The following is a 24630-nucleotide window of genomic DNA, read 5'->3' on the forward strand; positions in this document are numbered from 1 at the left end:
CGAGACTACTGGAGTATCTAGTAGCAACCGATTTGCAGAACCAGAATTTGGGTAATGAACCCACTTTCTTCTACGTGGTCAGGTCATCGATTGGCTCTGGTCGGAGAGTGGAGAGTATCAAACGATATCACACTCTCAGAGCACAGACGAAATGGTTTCGTAATGAGCATGGATCCACCTCCACCCACTCTATTTCGGCATCCGCGGAAGACAGATTGGGTGACGTATAAAATAGAATTGAGCGCCCAAGTCTCGATCCCTGAGAAGCGCATCAAATCCATTCCTGAAATTGAGAAGACAACCCAGATGATCACAACTACCATGAGAGAAGCATTCGAAGAAAGTTGTCCACTCAAGATGCCAAAGAAGGGTAAAACACCATGGTGGAACTCGGATTTGGCAAGACAGAGGAGGACGACAAGGATGCTCCTCAATCGCGCTCTGAAGTGTGATTCAGACACTAGCTGGAATCGCTATAAAGAGGCACAGAAGGCTCTAAAGAAGAGCATAAGATCGGCTAAACGACCATCATGGAGAAGCTTTTGCGAAGAGACTAACTCTCTTGAGGCAACCTCGAAGCTGAAGCGGATTTATTAGAGAACGTAGCCAGAAGCGGGGTTATTAAAGTTTAGCGCTTGCTTGAAGTGCACTTCCCAGGCAGCATCCAAAATTTAATCTCGGGTTCAACGGGTGCATACAGCCCTCAAGCGAGAAACTGGAATCTGGCATGCAAAGTAGTATCACTGGAGCGAATAAAATGGGCATTTAACTCGTTCCATAGATACAAGTCTGCAGATCCAGACGGCATCATTCCTGCGCTATTAACAGTGGGAATGGATGCTCTGGGTCTAAATATTCGAAATATATATCGCGCATCCCCAGCACAAGCATATATTCCAATTAACTGGCGTGATGTGAAGGTGTTATTCATTCCCAAACCAGGGAAACTGACCTAACCAAACGCAAAAAGCTTCCGACTGATCAGTCTAACGTCTTTTCTACTAAAAGGACTAGAAAGACTAGTAAATCTGCTCATAAAGGATACACACATTCCTAAGTGGCCACTTCACCATATCCTTCAGCAAATCCATCCTTCATATGGTAGAGTGGAGAAAAATCCACATATTGGTCGACCAGAAGTCTTGGTAATGGATACCCTGCTGTGGCTCCTGGAGGACAAAAAAGTCTTCGCGCAAGCATTTGCGGACTACCTAGCCGTAATAATTACCGGCAAGTTTGCGGACACAGTATATGACCCCTTGAATGCAATTCTGCATGAAATCCACAGTAGGTGCCTCCGCAATGGACTCACGATGAACGTTAGGAAGACTGAACTAGTTATATTCACTAGGGACGTCTATACGCTATCCACCTTAGCAAGGGCGGAAATCCAGCTGGCACAAACAGTCAAGTATTTATTATAGAAGTACATTTCGACTTCAAGTTAACGTGGAAGTACCATATCCAAGAAAAATATTAGAAATCCTGCAGATTGCTCTAGTGCTGTAGAAATGCGATAGGTAAGACCTAGAGACTTTTACCAAAACAGATACACTGGATGTATACATCCATAATAAAACCCATTTTGATGCATGCATGTATCGTCTGGTGGCGGGAAGCCATTGCAAAGGTGATTTACGGGGATAGTACAATGTGCCTAACAAAGGCCTGAGTGCTCGGAGTTGCGACTTCCCTCAGTAAACTAAACTAACTAACTTCTAAGTGAAATACGACACCGTTTGACTTCAAACGGTAACTATGTAAAGTGCCGAATTTAGTCTTTATCTAGATCTCGAGCGCTTCACTGGTTAGAATGGTCTTTCCTTCGGTTGTTTCCTCATGGGTGATCTTCTGTTCAGTGTTGCATCAGTTACGTACAGTACAGTTACAAGAACCTAGACTTAACCCTCTTTTTTTACTTCGGTTTATCGGTGGGTAAAAGCACCCACCTCATCAATGATGTTGTCTACAACATAACGCGATGCTCGGAGTTTCTCCTTTGGCGAACTTTAGGAATGAATAAAAACATAGTTTGTAGTTTGATCTTAAAATTTATTTCTAGAAGCTTTCACTTTCTCTGAATACAATAATGGGAATATTAATATAATTACGTACCTAGGTTTTCTCTTAATCGTTTCGTCGTTACAAATATAAACGTTTCAAAGAAATAAACCATGTAAACAGTAAATTCTATTCAAGTCTTGGTACATCTTACGGACAAGCTTGGCGTGTTGTCTGGATTGGAATAATACTATTAAACACTACGCTTAACCATACACTTAGAACTCTATGACTTGGAGGCATTATCTCTAGAAAATACCGGCTAGGGTTACAGCTAATCAACTTAACTTTAGACTGTACAATTGTTCTCATTGTAATAGATCGTTTCGCTTCAGATTAGCATCACAACACTTTCCTTAGAGCCGCAGGACTACTTAGCCTAACTTAGTTTTAACTCTCGGTGAAGTACGGGTGTTGCATTGCTTGTTCGGCACTGATACGCTGGTTTGGTCTGCAAACCAACAGTTTTTGGAGGAGATCTCGTCCTTTTGCGTTGAGTCGCGGCACGATTTGATTCCATGATGATATGGGCGGGAAGGCTGAAGGAAATAGATAACATGAGTGTATGCAATTATGAAGCTTCTAAGGGAGATAACAAATTTCCGCGTAAACACGATATCAGATAAAATTACAGCAAAAAGGACTGCTTTTTATAGGATTAATTAATAAATCGTTGTTTGTTTTCTGCTGGAGCTTAAGTATCGATATTAGATTAAGTTTTATCAATGTGAAAAATAACTTCCAAACGTACTACTTTTTCGTAATGTTTCGGTTTAAACTAGAGCCTTTTTCAAACAAAATTCGTTTGGGAGTTTTTTTCCAAATTAAAAATGTATAAAACTTACATGGCAGCGCAACATAATCCGAAAGATGTGTAACACCCGGCCAAGTCTCCTCTGACGGGGTACCCAGAACTCGAAAGATGCGCATCAACTGATCAAGAATATCTGAACCTGGAAACAGTGGTCTACCAGCGTCCGCCAGTTCAGCAAAAATGCAGCCAGCTGACCACATATCAATGCTGGTTGTATATAATTTAGCACCGAATAGAACATCAGGAGGACGATACCATAGAGTCACGACTTCTGCGGAATAACATTTTACTGGAATTCCAAAGGCGCGTGCCAGGCCTGAAAAAAAAACAACAGTAACACTCGATAGCGTTCAAAGGATTTGGTGATTTTTTCGAAGCGCCTTAGAACTTACCAAAGTCAGCTAGCTTCAACTCTCCGTTCTTATTTATGAGCAAATTTTGAGGCTTGAGATCTCGATGAAGAACGTTATGGCTGTGACAAAAGGCTAGTCCACGCAGCAGTTGGTACATGAAGCTCTTCGCTACGTCCATGTCCATTTCACCGTTTAAACTATCGAAATACTTTTTTAAGTCTTGATCGCAGTGTTCGAACACGAGAGTTAATTTTTTATCCGAGTGCAGGACGTCATAGAGTCGGACGATGTTTTTGTGTTTAAGTTCCTGGAAATGAAACAAGCAATTTCAATATATTTGCAGATTTAAATGAATGTGTGTGTGTGTGTGTGTAATAATGAATTTGAATAAATACATTTCAAATGATCACCCAGCTGGTGAAATTTAAAAAAAATACTATGCTTGGCGTCAATTTGTTGCTTCCAATCGAAACGTGGCGACAAACCAAGGAAAGGAATGAGCTGGGACCGTTGCTGGGATGTAACTTCGATGTCGGCAATTCGACTGTCCCAAACTGGTAAATATTTAAAGTCTACCTTGGCTCCTGTAAGTTATTCTAGTTCTTGGATAGGTAAAATAAGTATCATTTTGATCATAGTTGAAGTTTGTAGATTTGATAATCGACAGACAAGGGGAACACAGTTGTCACCGTGGATAAGGATGCATATAATGGCAAAGTCAGGGAGAAATTAAAAAAAAAAAAATGTTATCTAATAAGGCAAAATCCTTCCCTGACATCAATGGTGGAAAAGTTCCTCAGAACTGAGAACGGTAACCCCTCTCTGGCCAGAATCGAAAGTCTCTTGAAAATCCACAAAGAAGCTAATGAAATCAGAGAGAAGATTGCAACACAAAACTTGCTCCCTTAAAAATTGTGAAATTGCTTTTAAAAGAGGCAAAAAGGCTTGCCTAAAAAATAGGAAGGAAGTTCTATATTTATTGGAAAAGTGGGTAGACTCAACCGAGTGAGAGAAAAATCAAACACTACAAAAAACTGGCATTGGCATGTTTGAGGGAATCTTACTTCAAATTCAGAAATTCAGACTTGAATTATCTAAATTTATTGGAACAGTAATGGGTAAGACTTTTTCAATGCTTCTATGCGAATTCTTCGCCTTTCTCTACAATCAGTCAACTCTTTAAGGTTCCCATAGAAATGTTTACCAGCCTGCCTCTAGCTAGAGCTGGGTAATCGCGAAGGTAGTGCTTAAGTAACTTTCCCTTCTCTTCGTAACTTCGGTAATACTAATTGTAGGGTATGCCGAGTCTGGCAACATGGTTTCCTATAGGTCAATGCACCCTACAACTCGCCGTAATTTGGTACGTATCCGTCAGCCCGTTCATTTTTCTCCATGTTTTTACGACCGGGCACCCAGAGGAGGACAACTTTGATTGTGCAACCCAGACTGTTCAACAAGTCTCCTCCCTGTGAGGAGGAAACTACTTTGAACTTCGTAACCACCTCTTGCCGATTTCCATTAAAAGAGTGGAGAAAATATTAAAAGAATGCACGCTGGTTGTGTCCAACCTGTCTCAACTACGCACGCCTAATCCCTCCTTGCCAAGAATTAGATGTCAAACTAAGGTTCACAAGGAGGGCAACGAGTCAAAAACTAGGAGCCACCAACGGAAATGTGCGGTTATAAATTTAAAAGCTGCTGTAAACTTCCAGTTGGATGAAGCAGTCGAACGACCGAGGCGCCTGCAGGAACCGTACCCCCGAGATGCCTGGAGGACCGTACGCCCGGGCCAATTTAGGCGTTGATGAAAATGCAATTTTGAAATTTTTATTGACGTGTTCGAAGCAGAAATTGTTGACTTAATGTAAAGTATTTGGGTGTAATCCTGGTTCCAAAGCTCAATTGGAGATTGGACATAGGACTGAGAATTAAGAAGGCCTGCATAGCCTTCTATGATTGTAAGAGAACCTTTGCAAAGAAATGGGGTCTCCGCCCGAGGATGGTTCTCTGGATGTACAAAGCGGCGGTGCGTTCCGTCCTAAAGTAAAATTCCACTGTATGGTGGCAGGGTTTGAGCAAAAAGTATAATAAAACGAAGCTTAATAGGATTGCATGTGCAGGTGCTACCGGAGCTCTGCAGTCCTGTTCGGCAGTTGCTCTCAATGGACTGCTCCATCTCCTCCTAGACCTCCACATTGAATACGTTTTAGCGTGCAATGTCGTCAGACTACGTGAGTCCGGATACTGGACAACGGACCCCTACGGTCATAGTAACATCCTGGACAAAGAACCTCAGAAAATTTGGGCATTCCCCATTTACTATGCCACACGCAAACTGATTTTCCAACCACGGCAGAGTGGAAGACAGGCGGCGTGTTGCAAGGCTATGACACAGTATTCTTCATTGGCGGATTAAAGATGGTCGGTGGAGTAGGTGCGGGGATTTTCTCGAATAGGCACAGTGTATCTGAGTCGTATGGGGTCCCAGGTTTCGCCAGTGATTCGCCCGTGGATGGTTAGGGCATAGTCCGAGCCTCAAGTAGATCATCCTAAGGGTAACCCAGCTAAATCTGCAACACTCGAAGTGCGTCTCGGCTAATCTGCTTTTCTTTCTCCTAGAGGAAGACATCGACATCGCACTAATACAGGAGCCTTGGGTCGGAGGCGACCGAATCATCAAAGAGCTTCAAAGCAAATATTTTAATTCATTCCACAGCACAGGAGACGCCGATCAGGACAGACCTAAAGCATGAATCCTCGTTTGTGTCCGGACCTGAGTTTGAGCGACCTAGTCGTGTGTCAAGCTGGAGCAGGGGGGGGGGGCAGAGAACGTGTATATTTCCTTGGCTTACATGGCTGACGACCGAGTAGCTCCGCCAGAAGAACTACAACATCTGACGAACTCCAAAGCAACAAAGAAGGCCAACCTGTTGACGCCAATGCAAGGTATACGCTTTGGGGCAGCTCGGAAATCAACGAGAGAAGTAAGTCATTTTTTGATTTTATTATTATTTCAAACTTCGGTGTGTAACAGGGACAGTACACCAACATTCCATTTCCCCAGCCCGGAGAACTGTGACGATTGGGAGGAGATCCTTGATATCACCCTAATAACTGACAGTGGGATTCTTAGGGTGGAGAACTGAAGAGTGTCTGACCAGAGATCCTCTGTTTAATAGTAATGGACGAAATTTTACGAATATTGGACAGAAGCGGGGTGAAGGTGATGGCGTATGCCGATGTTTCCGTCCATTATGAGCGACATGATGGAGGGAGCGTTGCGAAAGGTGTGCCTGTGGGCGGCAAAATATGGACTCGATATAAACCCAACCAAAACGGAATTGACGCTATTCACCACCAAGCCAAGGGTATCTGAATTCCACCTATCACGGCTGAATGAACAAAGATTGGTTCTCTCCTCTAATGTAAAGTACATAAAATAGAACTGAGGATTAAGGAGGCCTGTATGGCCTTCTATGCCTGCAAGAGAACCTTTGCAAAGAAATGGGGTCTACGACCGAGGATGGTTCTCAACATGTACACCGCTGTAGTGCGTCCGATCCTAACGTACGGCTCAATTATATTGTGGCAGGCTTTGAGCAAAACATACAATAGAATGAAGCTTAGTAGGATTGAAAGAACCACGTGTGCAGGTGCTACTGAGGCACTCCAGTCCTGCCCGGCAGATGCTTCCAATGTACTCCTGCATCTCCTCCCTTAGACCCAAGGTCTAGGAACATAGAGAGGAATGAGTGTGCTGACGAATTGGGCAGGCGGGGCCTTGCTTTTGGTAGTGCTTCGGCGGGTACAGTTGCTGTCCCGATGGCGACTATCAAGGCTTACCACCTGTGCCAAGTCAAGGAGTATTTGGCCCGCATATAACAAAATTCGATCGCGACAGCTCGTGGGCCAGACGCGTCCAAATGCACTGGCCCATTGTGGACCATGCTGCCAGGCTCGGCATATCCTACCATTCACATTGCCGAAACTGTGGAGAGAATCCTTAGGCCTGTCTGAAATTGCTCAGCTCTAGCTAGAGTCAGGCTATGGTTATTGGGCAAACTATTCTTTGGGGACCTCAGAGAGATTTCTAGCTGCAGGGTGGGCAAGCTGCTTTCCTTCGTGAATACTACGGGTTGGCTCTGAGCCGGCTAGACTCCGCTTCTTTGCTCTGATAATAGTACATTCACGGTCTTAAGAGTTTATAGCATAACGGCGCTAATTGGGTTCCTCGGGGCGACCACTCACACCTACCTTAAGCCTTCATTGTAAGACACTAGCATTTACCAACGCTTGGGAAAGGAATGAAAGGATTCACCGTTCGGAATTTGTTGAATTCTTTTGATACTTGCCTATTGTAATATTTTCTCTTTTCCTTACACATACAACTTGAAGTCTATGTAATTGTAATCAAAATTTTTGCTTGCATTTTTCTATAAGTCAGTCTGAGCTAAGCTCCCGAACCGCATATATCGATAACCCATGATATTTCATTTTCGCTTATATTCTATTCTTAGTTTTAAATAAAATAATTGAATTCAACCAATTGTTTTAAAATCTGGTGCCGAAACCCGGGAACGTAAGTCGGAATACCTTTATCGGAACGTAAGTCGGAATACCTTTATCGGAACGTAAGTCGGAGTGAAAAAAAAAATAAACATGGACATAACGGAACGAGCGGTTTATCGTGGGCAGTTAACGAAATTAACAAATAGTGCGTCCGAATATTTAAACAGCTCAGATTCCAAAAGTGATAAAACGGAAGACATTGATCTTATTGAAGACGAACTTGTGAGCTTTATCGAACGCATAAATTCAGTTTTGGGTACGTTACGAAAATGCAATGATGAAATTCGACCTTCTATAAAGCTAGAAAATGCCCAGAAAGAATTTGAAACGATTTACGAGTATGAGGATAAAGCCGCGAACATCTAGCCTAAGTATTGAACGAAAAAAGGAGCACACATTTAGCTCTGCTAAATTGCCAAAACTTTCGTTAAAAGTTTTCAGTGGTCATTTTCATGAGTGGCTCCCTTTCTGGGAACGCTTTCGTGTAGCGGTTCATGACCGAACGGATTTAACCGGTGCTGATAAATTTAATTATTTATCAAATCATTTGGTTGGCAAGGCGGCAGATACAATTGCTGGTTTTACACCAACAAACGCCAACTATGATTCGGCTGTTTCGTTGTTGCTGGAACAGAATGGAAACGTCGATAAGCTCGTCGATCATACGATGCAGCAGCTGATGAACCTTTCTCGAATAAACTCTCGTCATGACGTGACAAAATTGAGGAAATTATACACAGACATAAGAGCCCATACAAGGTCACTTACCGCACTTAATGTTCCATCGTCACAGTACTCTATAATGCTGAGAAGTTTAATTCTGCATTGTTTGCCTCATGATTTAGTGATCGATTTTCATAGGCTACATCCGAGTAAGCAAGATAAAGCTGCACGTTCAATCGAAGACGAAAATGCATCACTATCGGTGGGTATTAGCGAGCACAGTAGTTGTGGTGGTGATCAGCTAAATGATATTCTGTCATTTATTAAAGAAGAGATCTCCTCTCCCGAAATGGCCGAGCTGACAAATGACCGGAGAACGAGAACAACAAAAGTCGCAAATACATGTAAAACGGCTGCTGGGTTACTCACCACTACGAACATAGCTGAGTTTTGCTGCTTTTGCAAATCAAACAGTCATTTAACGGAAAATTGCAAAACGACGTTATCGCTTGCAGAGAAGAAGACAATTTTGAAAAGCATGGGGTATTGCTTTAAATGCACCAAAAAGGGACACAATGCTAAGCGATGCTTCAATAAACGTGTAAAGTGTTCTCTTTGTGGAAGTAATCATGCTACGTCTATTTACGACCCAACATACCGACCTAAAGCTAAAAATACAACAACAGTAGCACCTTCAACAACAACGGTAGCACCTGCAACAAACTCTTGTGGCTCAACAACAACATTGTATGCATCAGCTTTACTGCAAACAGAAGAGGTACTTCTTCAAACGGCTACTATTATAGCTTCGAGTAATTCAAGTTCAGTGCCAGTACGAATAATTCTAGAAGGTGGCTCGCAGCGTACGTTTGTCAAAGAAAACATTGTAACGAAACTACAACTCGACACACATGATACCGTTAAGCTACGTATTTTACCATTTGGAGATTCGAATAACTCTGAGCCAAAGCTCTTTAAACGCGTTCGAATTAAACTACGTAGTTTACATTCAGACGAGGCGATCGAAATCCTGGCTATAGTCGTGCCAGAAATTTGCTCTACTGCGTTCCAGTATGTTCGTAGCACAGAATTGGACATCCTTGGCCTTAAGTTAGCGGATACTTCATATTTAAATGAAACGGAATTCGAAATTGGAATGTTAATAGGGGCCGATATTTACTGGTCCATAGTAAAAGACGACTTCAAAAGAAAAGACAACCTCGTCGCCATTGACACCATTTTCGGATGGACACTACAAGGACCTATATCGACCCAAGGCACGTCAGTAACATCTACGAATCTCAATGTTGGTGTAATTGAGGACAACTCACTTGAATCTTTAGTTGATCGGATTGAACGATTATGGGTTGTTGACGATATTACATCAAATCATCATAAGCTTCAAGTGGATGATATTATCGAAAAACACATTCGGAAAAATGGCACGCGATATGAAGCATCATTGCTATGGAGAAACGACGAATGCACTATTGATAACAACCGCGGTGGCGCTCTCAAAGGACTTCGACGTTCATTGGTGAAGCTTAGTGAGGATCCGGAAAAGTTAAGGCAATACGATGAAATCATACGGGAGATGATTTCAAGTGGTGTTGCAGAAATTTGCGATGAAGCAGAAAAAACCAACGAACGGACTTATTTTATGCCACATCGACCGGTGTATCGGGAGGAAAGAGAGACCACAAAAACGCGTATTGTGTTTAACGCATCAGCACGATCTGGTGGTAACCCCTCATTAAACGACTTATTGTGGTCAGGACCAAACCTTTTACCAGACATATTAAAATTGATTTTGAACTTCAGGCTTGGCAAACATGGAATTACGGCCGATATCGAACGAGCTTTCTTGCAGATAGAGCTGGCACAAAAGGATCGAAAAGTACATCGTTTTTTCTGGATTTTATCCTTGGATGATTTGCTTTCAATAATCATTCTTCAAATGAATAGGGTAACCTTCGGAGTCACCTGCAGCCCGTTTCATCTGATTGGAGCATTGTTGAAACATTTGGAGGATGAATCAATCAATTTTCCTGAAACCTGTGAACTACTAAAAGAATCGTTTTATGTGGATGACCTAATCGTAAGTGCTGACGATTTTGAAGACGCTGTAAAATCAACGATACACGTGAAATATTGTCCAGAGCATCGATGAACATATGTAAATGGAAGTCGAACAACGAGAAACTAAGGCAAATTTTCGATATAAATGAAAGCAACAATATTTCAAAACACAAGGTGTTAGGACTCATATGGTTTATGGAAATTGATACCCTTGCAGTGGATCTGGAAAAGCTTTGTCAACAGATATCTTTCGATGTATCATAGTAACGAAACGAACCATTCTTCAAACGTTAGCATCTGTTTATGACCCTTTGGGAATGTTATCACCATTTGTCATAAAAATGAAGCTCATTTTCCAAGAGGCTTGGAAACAAAGTTTGGCATGGGATGAAATTTTACCGGCATCAATGCTGCACGAATGGAAGAAAAGCGTATCCGAAATACATTTACTACGAGCCCTTACGATTTCTCGCTATGTATTCGATTCACCACATCAAGTTGAGAAGCAGCTACATATTTTCGCGGACGCGAGTCCAAAAGCTTACGGATCTGTTGCATACATCAGAAGTAGGAATTTGGATGAAACATTCGCATTTCGTTTTTATATGCAAAAAGTCGACTTGCGATTATACGTGACAAACGCATAACACTACCCAAAATGGAACTATGTGCTGATCTGGAAGCCGCAAGGATGCGCTGCTATCTTGTTGAGAAATTAAGAGTGAAATTCGATTCAATATATTTATGGACCGATTCAAAAATTACTTTATACTGGATTCATAGCAGTAAATTCCAGAAAGATGTATTCGTTTACAACCGAGTTCAAGAAATTCAGCAACTAACCGCTAACGACAACTGGAATCATTGCCCAGGATCAATCAATCCCGAAGATCTATTGACTCGGGGTGTTTCTGCACAAACTCTACTGAGTTGCGAGACCTGGCTTAACGGACCGTCTTGGTTATACAACGACATTAGTGAGTGGCCCATATCCGACCAAGATTTCGAAACTTCGATGACCGCAGTTGATTTTTGCCTTTTAACTATTCCTCAGTCGACCACTCAATCTGACTGTGCAGTACCTGATAATCCAATACAAATTGAACGATTCAGCAAATACCGGAGGCTTCTTCGTGTTACAGCTTATGTGCTTAGATACGTTGACCTGCTTCGAAAGAGAGTAGGTTTCAAAGAACACCTGACTGCGGATGAACTACGGAGAGCAGAACTGTTCTGGATAAAAAGGGTTCAATTTGAAGTTTTCAAAGAAGAAGTAAATGCTCTTAGCAACCGGCAATTGGTTCCTAAGTGTTCGAAGATTTTGTCATTAAACCCCTTTGTCGACGATGACGGAATTTTACGTGTAGGCAGCCGCCTAGGTGAATCGGAGTTGGAATTTGATGAAATGTATGCAGTTATTTTATCGAAGAGCTCACACTTAACGTCTCTTATCATTATCGAAGCTCATGAAAAAACATTTCATCGTGGAACGAATTTTACGCTTGTTTATCTGCGAAAACGATTTTGGGTGATCAAAGCTCGCCAAGCGGTCAAGACTATAATTCACCGCTGTTTACTCTGCAAACGTATGAAAGGAAAGGCAGGAAAACAACCATTCGCACCTCTGCCTAAGAACCGATTATTAGCCTCGCGCCCTTTTGAAATAGTGGGTATCGACTTCGCAGGCCCATTATTTGTTCGCAGTTCTTCCAATGAGAGCAACCGGAAGGCTTACGTATTGCTTATCACTTGTGCGGTCGTACGAGCCGTGCATTTAGAATTGACGCCAGATTTGACCACAGAGTCTTGTGTGCTAGCGTTACGGCGATTCTTTGCCAGACGAGGTGTACCAAACGTTATATATTCGGACAATGCAAAAACTTTCAAAAGAATGACATTGGAGTTTCAACAGTTGAGGACGACGATACAATCTGAAACTTTCCACAACTATTTAGCAGAAAACAACGTTAAATGGCGTTTCATTGTGGAAAGAGCTGCCTGGTGGGGCGGTTTTTGGGAGAGATTGGTAAGAAGCGTTAAAGACGTTTTAAAAGTAGCGATTCAGCGATCTACGTTAACTTTTGACCAGCTATATACTTACTTAACTGAAGCGGAATTCGTGATTAACGCTCGACCACTTACCTGTTAGTGACAACGAACGCGACCTCTCTCCTTTAACGCCTGCTCATTTTTTGCTCGGCACTTTTCCTTCAAGCTTAACAACAGCTTCGTTTCAAGAAGCCGACAAAAACATTCGAGCTAAGTGGAAGGCACGATTTCGCTTCGCAGATTCATTTTTTAAACGATTTCGGACGGAATATGTTCAATTACTTCGGTCAGCGCATCATGGGCCTACAAAATTCACACGTGAATTGAAAGTCGGCGATGTTGTGATAGTACACGACTCTTCTATTCCACGGCTTTTTTGGAAGCTGGCGACCATTGAAAGGGTATTTGTCGGACGAGACAACCGAATCCGTTCATGCGAGCTGCGTCTTCATAATGGAGTTCTCTTGAAGAGATCAATTCAGCATTTATTTCCATTAGAAGTAAATTAATTAATTTGTGGCGCGGCAGGATTCGCGGCATTCGAAATTTATTTCGAATGTTGCGAATGCGAACGAATAGATGGCGCGGATCTGTCCACTTTGCGGAGCACGCCACGGGAGTGGGGGACCGGCGAGAAAAGTGTGCCATGAGTTAGGGGCAGAAAAGAAACAGATGAAGCGAGACTTCTCTTCTGCCTCTAACGTTTTGATTATTAAGTTGCCAACCGCTGACTAAGTCGGTCACATTCATTTTACGTTTCATTTTCATTTGTACAGTTGACTTGTAACCAAACATATCATCTTAAAGTAAAATTTGTATTTCAAATATATATTATAAAAAGTAAGCTCGAAGGTAAATTTAATTACAATCGCCCGAAATACAGGAAACCTTTGCCTTGCTTGAGTGTGTTTTGGTTTCAACGCGCGTATCTGCATTGCACAATTACTGGCACTAATAGAGCCAACTAAAGTGGTGACCCCGAGAGGAAACACGGCAACCAACGCGCCCAGTTAGAGCCGAGCGAAGAAAAGCTAACGCCAAAGTAGCAAGCAATTCAACGTCATTTGCAACAGTAACAACAGAACCCGGCACAGCAGTGGTAAAATCTACAGCAACGAATTGAACAGTGGCAGTTGCAGCAACAGCACCAGCAGAACTCACAACAGCAACCGACTCAGCAGCAATTCCAACAGAATTTACAACAACAGCACCAGCAGAACTCACAACAGCAACCGACTCAGCAGCAATTCCAACAGAATTTACAACAACGGCAGCAGCAGTCGCAACATCAGCAATCACAACGACAACCAGCTCACTTGGACGACGTCGCCGCAGGTAACCGGAGCCGCCGTCAAGAATCCATCGCACGTTTAGAGGGAAATTTCAAGTTTAAGTATTTATTGTCATTATTTGCATTATCATTTTTTTTTTTCTCTTCGAGTTATTTTGTTTACATATAGTATAATAAAAGTAAAATCGCCGCAAGAGACGGCATTGAAGTGTTTCGCATCGCGGGTTCTACATTTCCTGGGTGTTTTTGGTCTGCGCTGGAGAGCGTCCGCTTCGGTTGTTGTTTTTCTCGTTTTGTGCGTGCATTTGTGGGAGCCGCCTGCCGTGTCGGTGTAAAGTTCACCGCGTTTCAGTATAAACTCACCGCGTTTGCATCGAAATTTCGTACTTCTCGGTAAGAAAAATGTCGTTTGACAATAAACACGCGGCAGGCCCATCGGACCCACAAGTGACCGCCCTCGCCGTACGCGTTCCTCCGTTTTGGCGGCGGAACCCCGAGCTGTGGTTCGTGCATTTGGAAGCACAGTTCCAAATGTCCGGCATCACATCGGACGCGACCCGTTTCAACCACGCGGTGCTCGGCCTGGACGAAGAGTCCATACTTCTGGTGTCCGACGTAGTGAAGTCGGCATCGTACTCTCAGCTCAAGAGCGAGTTGATCAGGCGCCTGTCGGCAAGCGAGTCGGCAAAATTAGATCACTTGCTGGCGGGTTTAACGTTGGGTGATCGAACTCCCAGCCAATTGCTTCGTGAAATGAGGCAATTGGGTGGGAGCAAGATCGGCGACGATCTGATTAAGTCGCTCTGGCTGCGCCGGCTCCCGGAGGGCACCCAGGCGATCCTAGCCTGCGTCTCCGGTTCCTTGGAGGAACTAGCAGCGACGGCCGACCAGGTACAGGAGGTGTACGTTCGCCCAACCATTGCGGCCATGCAACCACCGTCGGATGAGGTCAGCGACTTACGGCGCGAGATCGCGGCCTTAACTGCCAGCGTGGCCGAGATGCGGGCGACGTTGGACGCTCAGCGTTCGAGTGCCAGGTCGCGAGCTCGCTCACGGTCTGCCACACGAAAAGGGCGTTCGGGTAGCAGGTCGTCAAGACAGCCTGCGGACCAAGGTATTTGCTGGTATCATCGTAAGTTCGGAGATAAAGCGACAAGATGTACGCTACCTTGCAAATTCGCTCCTACCGCAAAAAACTAGGTCCGCGGGGGGTCTTGGCGACGGCCACCCAGAACGCAGCGCCACGTCGCCTAACTATTTTCGACCCCCTCAGCAGGCGCAACTACCTCGTCGACACGGGTGCGGAGGTTTCGGTTCTTCCCGTACCCCAGCATCATCGACTATTTCCACAACCCCTCAAACTGGCGGCAGCGAATTCCTCCCGCATCAATACTTACGGGTACAAGCAAGTGGACGTGAGTCTTGGCTTGCGTAGGACGTTTCCGTGGCGTTTCATCCTGGCGGATGTCAGCTTCCCCATATTAGGCGCAGACTTCTTGTGTCACTATGGGTTGCTGGTGGACTTGCAAAATAAGTCCCTTATAGACCCCACAACCAAACTAAATTCGTCGGGCCTAATGGTATCTCACGCTGACAATAACCTTTCCGTTCTTTTGGAAGACATCTCCGACTCTCGTGTTCGGACACTCCTCCAAAAGTTCAGCCAGATAACTACCGAGTGTAGTCTCTCGAAACCAGTAAAGCACGATGTGCAGCACCACATAAATACTACTGGTTCCCCGATTTTCTCAAAGGTGCGTCCTCTACCATCTCAGAAACTGGCTATTGCACGGAAAGAGTTTGAACAACTCGTTCAACAGGGTATCTGCAGGCCCTCAAACAGCTGTTGGTCTTCCCCACTGCATATGGTCCCTAAGCCAAACGGCGAATGGCGCCCTTGTGGGGATTATAGAAGGCTAAATGCACAGACTGTTCCTGACCGATATCCAATTCCACTCATCCACGACTTTGCGCATCACCTCGCGAATTGTCGCATCTTTTCGACCTTGGACTTAACCAAGGCTTATCACCAAATTCCAGTAGCTCCTGAAGACATTCCAAAGACGGCAATATGCACACCCTTTGGACTCTTCGAGTTGACCCGGATGACTTTCGGATTGTGCAACGCGGCGCAAACCTTTCAAAGGTTCATTCACTCAGTCCTGCGAAACCTCGAGTTCTGTTTCGTATATTTGGATGATGTTTTGGTCGCTTCTTCCACTGAGTCTGAGCACTTAGCCCATCTCGAGTGCATTTTTCAACGTCTCCTTGAGGCCGGTTTAGTCCTAAACGTTGAGAAATGCAAATTTCTCCAAAAACAAGTGAGATTCCTCGGCCATTTCATTTCCCCTGAAGGAATACAGCCCGACCCAGACAAGGTGCAAGCGATAACAAGCTTCCCGCGTCCAAAGACAGTGAGGGAGTTGAGGAGGTTCTTGGGCATGCTGAACTTCTACCGTCGTTTCCTGCCCAAGGCCGCCCATCACCAGTCTATTTTGAACGCGTACTTGTCTGGCCCCAAAACTAAGGACACACGAGAGATCGTCTGGTCTGAAGAGGCTATCTGCGCGTTTGACAAATCCCGTCAACAATTGGCCGACGCTACACTCTTGGCATTCCCTCTGCAAGATGCACCCCTAGCCGTTTTTGTTGATGCATCTGACATCGCAGTAGGTGCTGCCCTTCACCAAAAGGTGGACCAAGTTTGGCAGCCGTTGAGCTTCTTCTCGAAGCAGTTGAATCCCGCTCAACGGAACTACAGCACCTACGATCGCGAACTGCTCGCTGCATACCTGTCCATCAAATACTTCCGTTTCTCCCTAGAAGGCAGGCCGTTCACAGTGTTCACGGACCATAAGCCTCTCACGTATGCTTTGAAACAGAAGCCCGACAAAGCGTCCCCTCGTCAGCTTCGTCATCTGAGCTTTATAAGCCAGTTTACGTCAGACATCCAGCACGTGTCCGGCAAGGACAACATAGTTGCTGACGCTTTGTCTCGTGTCTCCGAAGTTAACATCCCCGCCTCACTCGATTTCTCGGCTATTGCCAAGGCGCAGGTGGATGACGCAGCACTTCAGAGCCTCAAGTCCAACCCCAAATACAAATTTCGGGAGTTGCCCATCTTCGGCTCAAACCTCTCGCTCTGCTGCGAAGACTCGGAAAAGGGACCTCGGCCATACATTCCGGCCACATTTCGCAAGGAAGTGTTCCATGCAGTTCACGACTTGGCGCATCCCGGCATCAGGACAACAAACCGGTTAGTCACCGGAAAATACTTCTGGCCCTCCATGAATAAGGATATCAATTCCTGGGCCAGAGAGTGCATCGCATGCCAGAAGTGTAAAGTCTCCAGGCATGTAAGGAAAGAAGTGGGCTCATTCCCCCGCACTACCAAGCGTTTCCACACCATACACCTCGACATAATAGGGCCTTTGCGAGACTCGCACGGTTACAAGTATTGCCTCACAATCATCGACAGGTTCACGCGGTGGCCTGAGGCAATACCTCTGAAGGACATTACGGCGCAATCTTGTGCCGAAGCCCTCTGCCGAGAGTGGATACCTCGCTTTGGCGTCCCTGCAGTGATCATCACTGACCAGGGAATGCAATTTGAGTCCACCCTTTTCTCCGAGTTAGGCAAACTCCTGGGTTTTAAACGCCAGCGGACTACTGCATACCACCCGCAGTCCAATGGGATGCTAGAACGTTGGCACCGGACGCTGAAAGCCGCCATTATGGCACGCGACGACCCGTCCTGGACTCAAGTCTTGCCTCTCGTCCTACTCGGCCTTCGTACAACCCGCCGAGAGGAATTTGCTGCCAGCCCCGCGGAGCTGATATACGGGGAGAACCCAAGACTCCCAAGCGATCCGGTCTTCGACAAGAGATCGGGTCTCACGGAATCGGGGTTGGTGCGTCTGCTGAGGGACAATCTCCGACGCATCAAAGCGCCACCACCGACTCGACACTCGTCCATACCTGCTTGTTCGCCCAAGGAACTGGACACATGCACCCACGTGCTGATCAGGACGGATGCCGTCCGGAAGCCGCTGCAGCCTCCATATGAGGGCCCGTACCGCGTTCTCGAGAGGGGAGAGCATTTCTTCCAGCTCGAGATCGGTGGTCACAAAAAGGCGGTCTCTCTGTCCAGGCTGAAACCCGTGTCCGCCCCGAAACGGCGTCGTGTCCGTTTTGTGGATTGACGGCGAACGAAGTTCCGGGATCAGTCGCCGAAACCCCTAGGTTTCATCTTGGGGCGGAGTGATGTGGCGCGGCAGGATTCGCGGCATTCGAAATTTATTTCGAATGTTGCGAATGCGAACGAATAGATGGCGCGGATCTGTCCACTTTGCGGAGCACGCCACGGGAGTGGGGGACCGGCGAGAAAAGTGTGCCATGAGTTAGGGGCAGAAAAGAAACAGATGAAGCGAGACTTCTCTTCTGCCTCTAACGTTTTGATTATTAAGTTGCCAACCGCTGACTAAGTCGGTCACATTCATTTTACGTTTCATTTTCATTTGTACAGTTGACTTGTAACCAAACATATCATCTTAAAGTAAAATTTGTATTTCAAATATATATTATAAAAAGTAAGCTCGAAGGTAAATTTAATTACAATCGCCCGAAATACAGGAAACCTTTGCCTTGCTTGAGTGTGTTTTGGTTTCAACGCGCGTATCTGCATTGCACAATTACTGGCACTAATAGAGCCAACTAAAAATTAACTTGGCGGCGGGAGGATGTTGAATTCTTTTTGATACTTGCCTATTGTAATATTTTCTCTTTTCCTTACACATACAACTTGAAGTCTATGTAATTGTAATCAAAATTTTTGCTTGCATTTTTCTATAAGTCAGTCTGAGCTAAGCTCCCGAACCGCATATATCGATAACCCATGATATTTCATTTTCGCTTATATTCTATTCTTAGTTTTAAATAAAATAATTGAATTCAACCAATTGTTTTAAAATAGAAAGACAGGGTTGCAGCGTATGCCACAAAACAGTTACTCATGCACTGAAAGCACCTGGATGCATAGTGCCGTGGTTGTAGCGAGTAAAGTTGAGGAATAAAACCGAATTTCAGAGAAGAGACCTTTTTTTTTCTTGCGATCTTGGATGGTAAATAATTCAATTAGCAAAAATGTCTCCATAACACTTCGTGAAAATGCACGAGGCAATTTAGTTAAGAAGGCGAAATAACACAAACAAATTTGTTAGATATTACGAAGCTACCAAGATTCAACCTTTTGATATAATTTCCAAGCAAACAGATCCTTGCCGTGGCTCCTTGTGCTGCCTAAGATGTATCGATTAAATCGCCAAAAACTCATCTTATTCATCTTCCGTGTCTTACCTTAAGTAAACAAATCTCCCGCAGCGCCGAGCTGGGCACTCCTTCGTCATCCTCGTCCAGTCGAACCCGCTTCAACGCTACAATTTCCATGGTATCCCTATTTCGTCCCTTGAACACGGTCCCGTAGGTCCCCTCGCCAATCTTCTCCAGCTTCTCATATTTCTGCATTTTGGCTCGTCGTCTTATCAGCACGATTGTCACGATTGAAGTGAACGCAGACGGTTCACTTACACGAGATAAGAGTCACGCGAATGAGGACAGACAAGAAATGATAAAACTGCAAATCGCGTCAACACCACTCAATGGCAAAATCCGCCAATAACATCTGTCACTGTCAGTCATCACCAGCTGATCTGTGACAGCTGTTCGCGAAGTCGGAGGGGGAGCAATGACCGTTTGGGAAATGGGACATTCAATGTTCTATTTGGGAAATTTATGTGAATGGATGAGGAGGGGGTTCAAAAGTCGGTGTTTGGCTGAAGCAGAAGAAATATGATTTCTACTCCAAGTCTTATTTATTTTAGCATTAGGAAGGATTTTTCCAAGGAGTAGTTAGGAAAAGCGAGATTTCAAAATTTTATTAAAATTATATTGAAGGATGTCATGGGGAGCATCAAATATTGATTTGCCGTTCATCTGGAATATTGCCCTCGGATTGAACGAATTGCCTCCGCGGTGATTGTGAACTGCTAAACTTCGCAACGGCCGGTGACAGGACAGCAAAGCCAACAGCACTGTCATCTGGAGTGAGAGTTTTTCTGTTGTTCTTTCTAATCGGAAATCGGACAATTACCCGTTTCGTTCGCGAAATAGTGCGTTCACTTTCGCAGTTCCGCAATCGTTGACCGTACAAACGCAATCACATTCACCCCTTCACCTAAATATGCTCGAGTTTCCCCTGTAAACAGCTCGAACAAGGAAAATTTTACAGTAAACTTTTCGGGCCAGTGTCCACCGACCACCAACCAATTGACGTTTCCTCCCCTTTTTCGATTGTCTGGAAGATGTGATGTTATTGGTGTCGTCGACGTTCTCGTTTTCCTGATTAGTACTGAAAGCCAAGGCAAAGCCCGAGTGAGGCCTGTTCGATCCAGTGTACGCCACTTGCCCGGGAACAGGCTCCCATTGTAGAGCGAAATTCGCGGGGGAAGAATAAATGTTCGCGTAGTTTGCGAAAATGGTGCCGCTGAAAGATAATGTCGACTTGGAGTGCTACCTCGTCACGAAGCATTCCTGGAAAGGAAAATATAAACGCATTCTGGCCATCGGCACGGCGGGCGTATCGACTTACAACCCCGATAAGTTCGACCTGACCAACCGCTGGCTGTACTCGGATGTGGTGAGCGCGGCCCCCAACAAAACATCGAATGTAAGTTGAGCCGTTGCTGATAGTGAGTGCGACGAGACGTTGTAATTGTTTGTTTACATTGCTTCGCAGATACCCAACGAGTTTCATCTGGTGGTGAAGAAGGACAGGAAACTCGACACGATCAAGCTGTCGTCAGAGTTCCGCAACGACATCCTCACCGCGATCCTGAAGCACTACAAGGAGTTCTCCGATAAGCCGAAGCAGCTCCAGGTGAGGCGGATCCTTATTAGAGTAGTCTCGTTGATATTGTCTGATAAGATATTGCCAGGACCCAACTGAAGGTAGGAAGATACCAGGCAAGTAGTGAAGTAATCTTCCCTCCATCAGCAGATGCTTCGAGGCGTGACTCACGTACCCAATATTATCAGTTTGATTGGCTCTGCTGCATTTAAGTAAAGAATATGATAACGTTTGAAAAATGCAAATTGCAGGCATTCCGATACTTTCTGGATATGAATCACAGGCCGCACATTTATCGGAGAAAAGCTTTCTAAATGTGTGAGGCATTAGTTGTGCGGAATTTAGAAATATTTGTTTCCCGCAATAAACAAGAAAACGAAAAACCCAAGTTGTGGTCTCGTTCGTTTTTAAGGTTTTGTGTAAAACAAAATCTTATTAAGATCAATTCACTGACTGTCTGTCTGTCAGTCACACGCATTTTTCTCGGAGACTGTTGCAGCGATTGACACCAAATTTTGTGGAAAGCTAGGAACTGTGAACGCTCACGCATACCAGGTGTACTCCTAATTAATTTCGGTTTTTTTTCGATTGATGGCGTTGTATGTTTGTTGTCGCTGTTGGTCACACATACCCGTCATTTTGTTTAGTTGTTGTCGAGTATCTAAACTGCGTTGACGTTTCCCCAAAAAGTTCCTGCAGCAAGTTTTTATTGCGCGTCAAATATGTCGGCGTACGTACCGAATTTCGAGAATATTCGCCATTCATTGCTTTTCATGTTCAATCAAGACAAAAAAGAGTCCGAGGGCCACTGTGCACTTGTGGAAGTTTATGACGATCGTGAACCGTGGTTTCGATGATTCAAAAATGGAGATTTCGACCTGAACGACACCGCACGCTCCAGCAAGCGAAAATCGTTTGATGACGCCGAATGGCAAGCACTATTGGATGAAGACAACACGCAAGCGCAACGACAGCTTGCAGATACGTTGGAAGTTCAACAACCAGCAATTTCGAAACGTCTGCGAGTCATGGGAAAATTCAGAAGTGTGGAAAGTGGGTGCCGCAAGAACTGACCGAGATAGAAATGGAGAACCGAAAAGTGACATGTGAAATGCTGCTTCAACGGTATGAAAGAAAGTCTTTTCTCCATCGTATTGTTACGGGCGACGAAAAGTGAATTTCCTTGGAGGTCCCTAAACGCAACAAATCGTGGTACGACCAAATCCTTACGGTCGGAAGGTCATGCTGTGTGTGTGGTGGGACCAGATCGGTGTGATCTACTTTGAATTGCTGAAACCTGGTGAACCTGTGAACGCCATTCGCTACAAACAACAAATGAAAGATTTCAGCCGAGCGATTGCAGAGAATCGACCAGAATATCAAGAAAAACAGAAGGTGATTTTGCTCTACGACAATGCACCATCGTATAAGTCGAAAGTCGTTCGTGACACGCTGGAAAAGCTCAAGTGGGAGGTGCTTAACCATGCGGCTTACTCACCAGACCTGGTCCCATCGGATTACCACCTCTTTGCCTTGTTGGGCCACGCACTTTCTGAGAAGCGCTTCGACTCGTGCGAAAATTTGCGAAAATGGCTTCACCTCCAAAGACAGTCAATTCTACCGGCGTGGTTTTCACAAATTACTAGAAAAGTGGACAAAATGTGTGGAAAGCGATGGAAAATATTTCGAATAAAATAACTTTGGAATTGTGTTTTATTCACAAAAAAAATCGGAAATTAATTAGGAGTACACCTGGTACATCCTTTTACGTCGCATTTATGCGGAAGAGAGGATTTAAAAAAAGAATTTCATCGGATATAGCCATGTGGGGTATCAAATGAAAGGTTAGTACTTTCCGAAACTGATGTTAGTTTTGCCGTAAACTGCAAAGTGCGCGAGTAAGGAGTCAAAATGTATACACTTAAAGTGAAACAGGACCAATTTTCGGAAACTACCCAACCAAAAAATCCGAAAAAAATCACGGTGGTGCGTTTTGATGAAATCTAGGCAGCAAAATATATCTCATTCCGATATCTGCTCAAATAAACTTACTAATAGTATATTACTAACTTTTAGAAATTGACTGAAAAACTCCCTTTAAGTTGATCCTATCCTATCAGTTTCGAGAAAATTAACAGCATCCTAAGCCATACAAATAAGATTCTGACGTCACAATTAACGAGAATAGTTGATATTCGAGTGAAATATTAAAATTCCATTCATGAAGAATCTAGTTCTCTCTAGCCCTTTTTTGAATCTGTTGTAGGTTAAGTTCTTCACATTTGCTAATAATATCAAATTCTGAGTGTAAAGCGTATGAGGTTGACTATTATCAATATAGTACTTTCCATCAGATGATTTATTTAAAACGCTTTCTCAAAAATAGAGGCCAATAGAATTTTTAACTATGTGACACGGAACTGTCAGGCACTCATTTCTCCTCACATTTTCTTTTTCTTCAGCCTTTGTCCCGCTCACAAGCGGGGTCGGCACGCCGTGATCGGTTTCGCCGTTTTATTTTATCAAATGCCTGATCTAGATGTGATCACGAAGCTTTTGAATACCTATCTAGCGTATCAACCCACCGTTGTTTCGGTCGGCCTTTTGGTGGCTTAATATCGGCTGCGATGTTCAGACCAATCTCTCTCTTTAGCGCGAAATACGTGACCATACCATCGAAGACGCTTCTATCGCAGAGTTTTCATGATCGGTTCAACTACATATCAATTGAGAGTCCTTATTTTGAATGTCATCAAAACGTGTCACGCTACTAGTCCAACACAACGTCGTCTCCATTACCACAAGACGCCGTTCATTGCCTTTTATAGTCGGCCAACACTCAGCATCATGGGAAGCGACATTGCGGTAAATTTTAGATTTGAGTCGTTCGCTGATACGTCAGATCACAAAGAACACCAGTTGTGGAATGCTACTTCATCCAGGTTGCGTTAATGCAAGTCACTGCTGTTAACAGAACTGAGCGATTTAAATATGTCGTGTCAATGTTATCAGCCATTGGAGAACTGCGTTATGCTCCTTACATAGGGAAACACAAAACCTTTTATACCTGAAGCGTCAAGCTTCTGGTTTCCCGCCTTGTTATATTTGAAAGGCTATGAAAGGAAATCAGTCTTAACCGTTCCCTCGTCTTGTCTTCAGTAATAATCAAGACCATTTTCATAGAGCAATCTTAAGGTACAACCGCCACCACGAAGAACAGAGAATTGAAAACGAAATAATGCAGCTTGTGACTATTGGTGTGCAACAGAGATGTGAAAATCTCCTCAATATGCTGCCCGGCTCGATCTAGTGAAGAATTCGTTAGACGCTTCAAGGTTATCGCTCCTTAATTTTAGGAGGTGATTCAGGCTAACAGTATCCAGAGACAGCATTATTTGGAGGAGAAGGAGCACAAAAGCAGAACTTCCACTACAGCGGTAAGCCTACACATTGATCGACTGATTATGTCATTGATTTGGGGGATGTCAGAAGAATATATCAATGTCTGATCACTCGCCTGTTATGATGCTGGTGAGTGAGGAGAAAATACTATCCTGCCAGGCTGGCTAACAGACAAACAAACTGGACAGCATTCAAAAGGTACATCCAAGGAAACGTTTGCGTAAATGACCAAATCAACACTGCTTGTCAACTCGAGAAGAAAATCAATCCGTTAACGATGAAAATACTGCTGAGTTTAAAGAACTAATTGGGGAGAAACGTAGAGCGTGCAAACTATGGCTATGAAACCGAACAACAGAAAAGGGAAAAACTTTAAACAAGCTCAAGGCCTTAATTCATCATCATCATCATCAACGGCACAACAACCGGTATCCGGTCTAGGCCT

General features: G+C 44.2%; 2 protein-coding genes across 2 annotated transcripts in view; one reads left to right on the forward strand and one right to left on the reverse strand.

Annotated features, from left to right (window-relative positions):
* Window positions 1-2035: 2035 nt before the first annotated feature.
* On the reverse strand, window positions 2036-19581 carry LOC119646303 (cyclin-dependent kinase 5 homolog). The gene is made up of 4 exons (XM_038046718.1): window positions 19235-19581; window positions 3268-3535; window positions 2907-3191; window positions 2036-2600 (listed from the first exon to the last, which is right to left on the reverse strand). The coding sequence occupies exons 1-4, from the start codon at window positions 19400-19402 to the stop codon at window positions 2452-2454; spliced, it is 870 nt and encodes a 289-aa protein (XP_037902646.1). The 5' UTR covers window positions 19403-19581; the 3' UTR covers window positions 2036-2451.
* An 830-nt stretch (window positions 19582-20411) lies between these two features.
* Window positions 20412-24630, forward strand: part of LOC119655150 (dnaJ homolog subfamily C member 13) — a 48280-nt gene continuing 44061 nt past the window's right edge. Inside the window, exons 1-2 of the mRNA XM_038060892.1 lie at window positions 20412-20603; window positions 20673-20813. Coding sequence (XP_037916820.1) covers window positions 20412-20603; window positions 20673-20813 — 333 coding nt within the window. The remainder of the gene's footprint in view (window positions 20604-20672; window positions 20814-24630) is intronic.

The sequence above is a fragment of the Hermetia illucens genome, chromosome 1 (assembly GCF_905115235.1).
Source record: "Hermetia illucens chromosome 1, iHerIll2.2.curated.20191125, whole genome shotgun sequence".
Lineage (NCBI taxonomy): Eukaryota > Metazoa > Arthropoda > Insecta > Diptera > Stratiomyidae > Hermetia > Hermetia illucens.

Excerpts from the sequence above, each read along its gene's own strand:
- LOC119646303 (XM_038046718.1), bottom strand. The coding sequence starts at position 19,402 with ATGCAGAAATATGAGAAGCTGGAGAAGATTGGCGAGGGGACCTACGGG. Across the intron at positions 3,536-19,234 it reads GGGAGATTTGTTTACTTAAG|GAACTTAAACACAAAAACAT; the intron begins GTAAGACACGGA and ends TTTCATTTCCAG. Across the intron at positions 2,601-2,906 it reads GGATTATGTTGCGCTGCCAT|CCTTCCCGCCCATATCATCA; the intron begins GTAAGTTTTATA and ends TATTTCCTTCAG.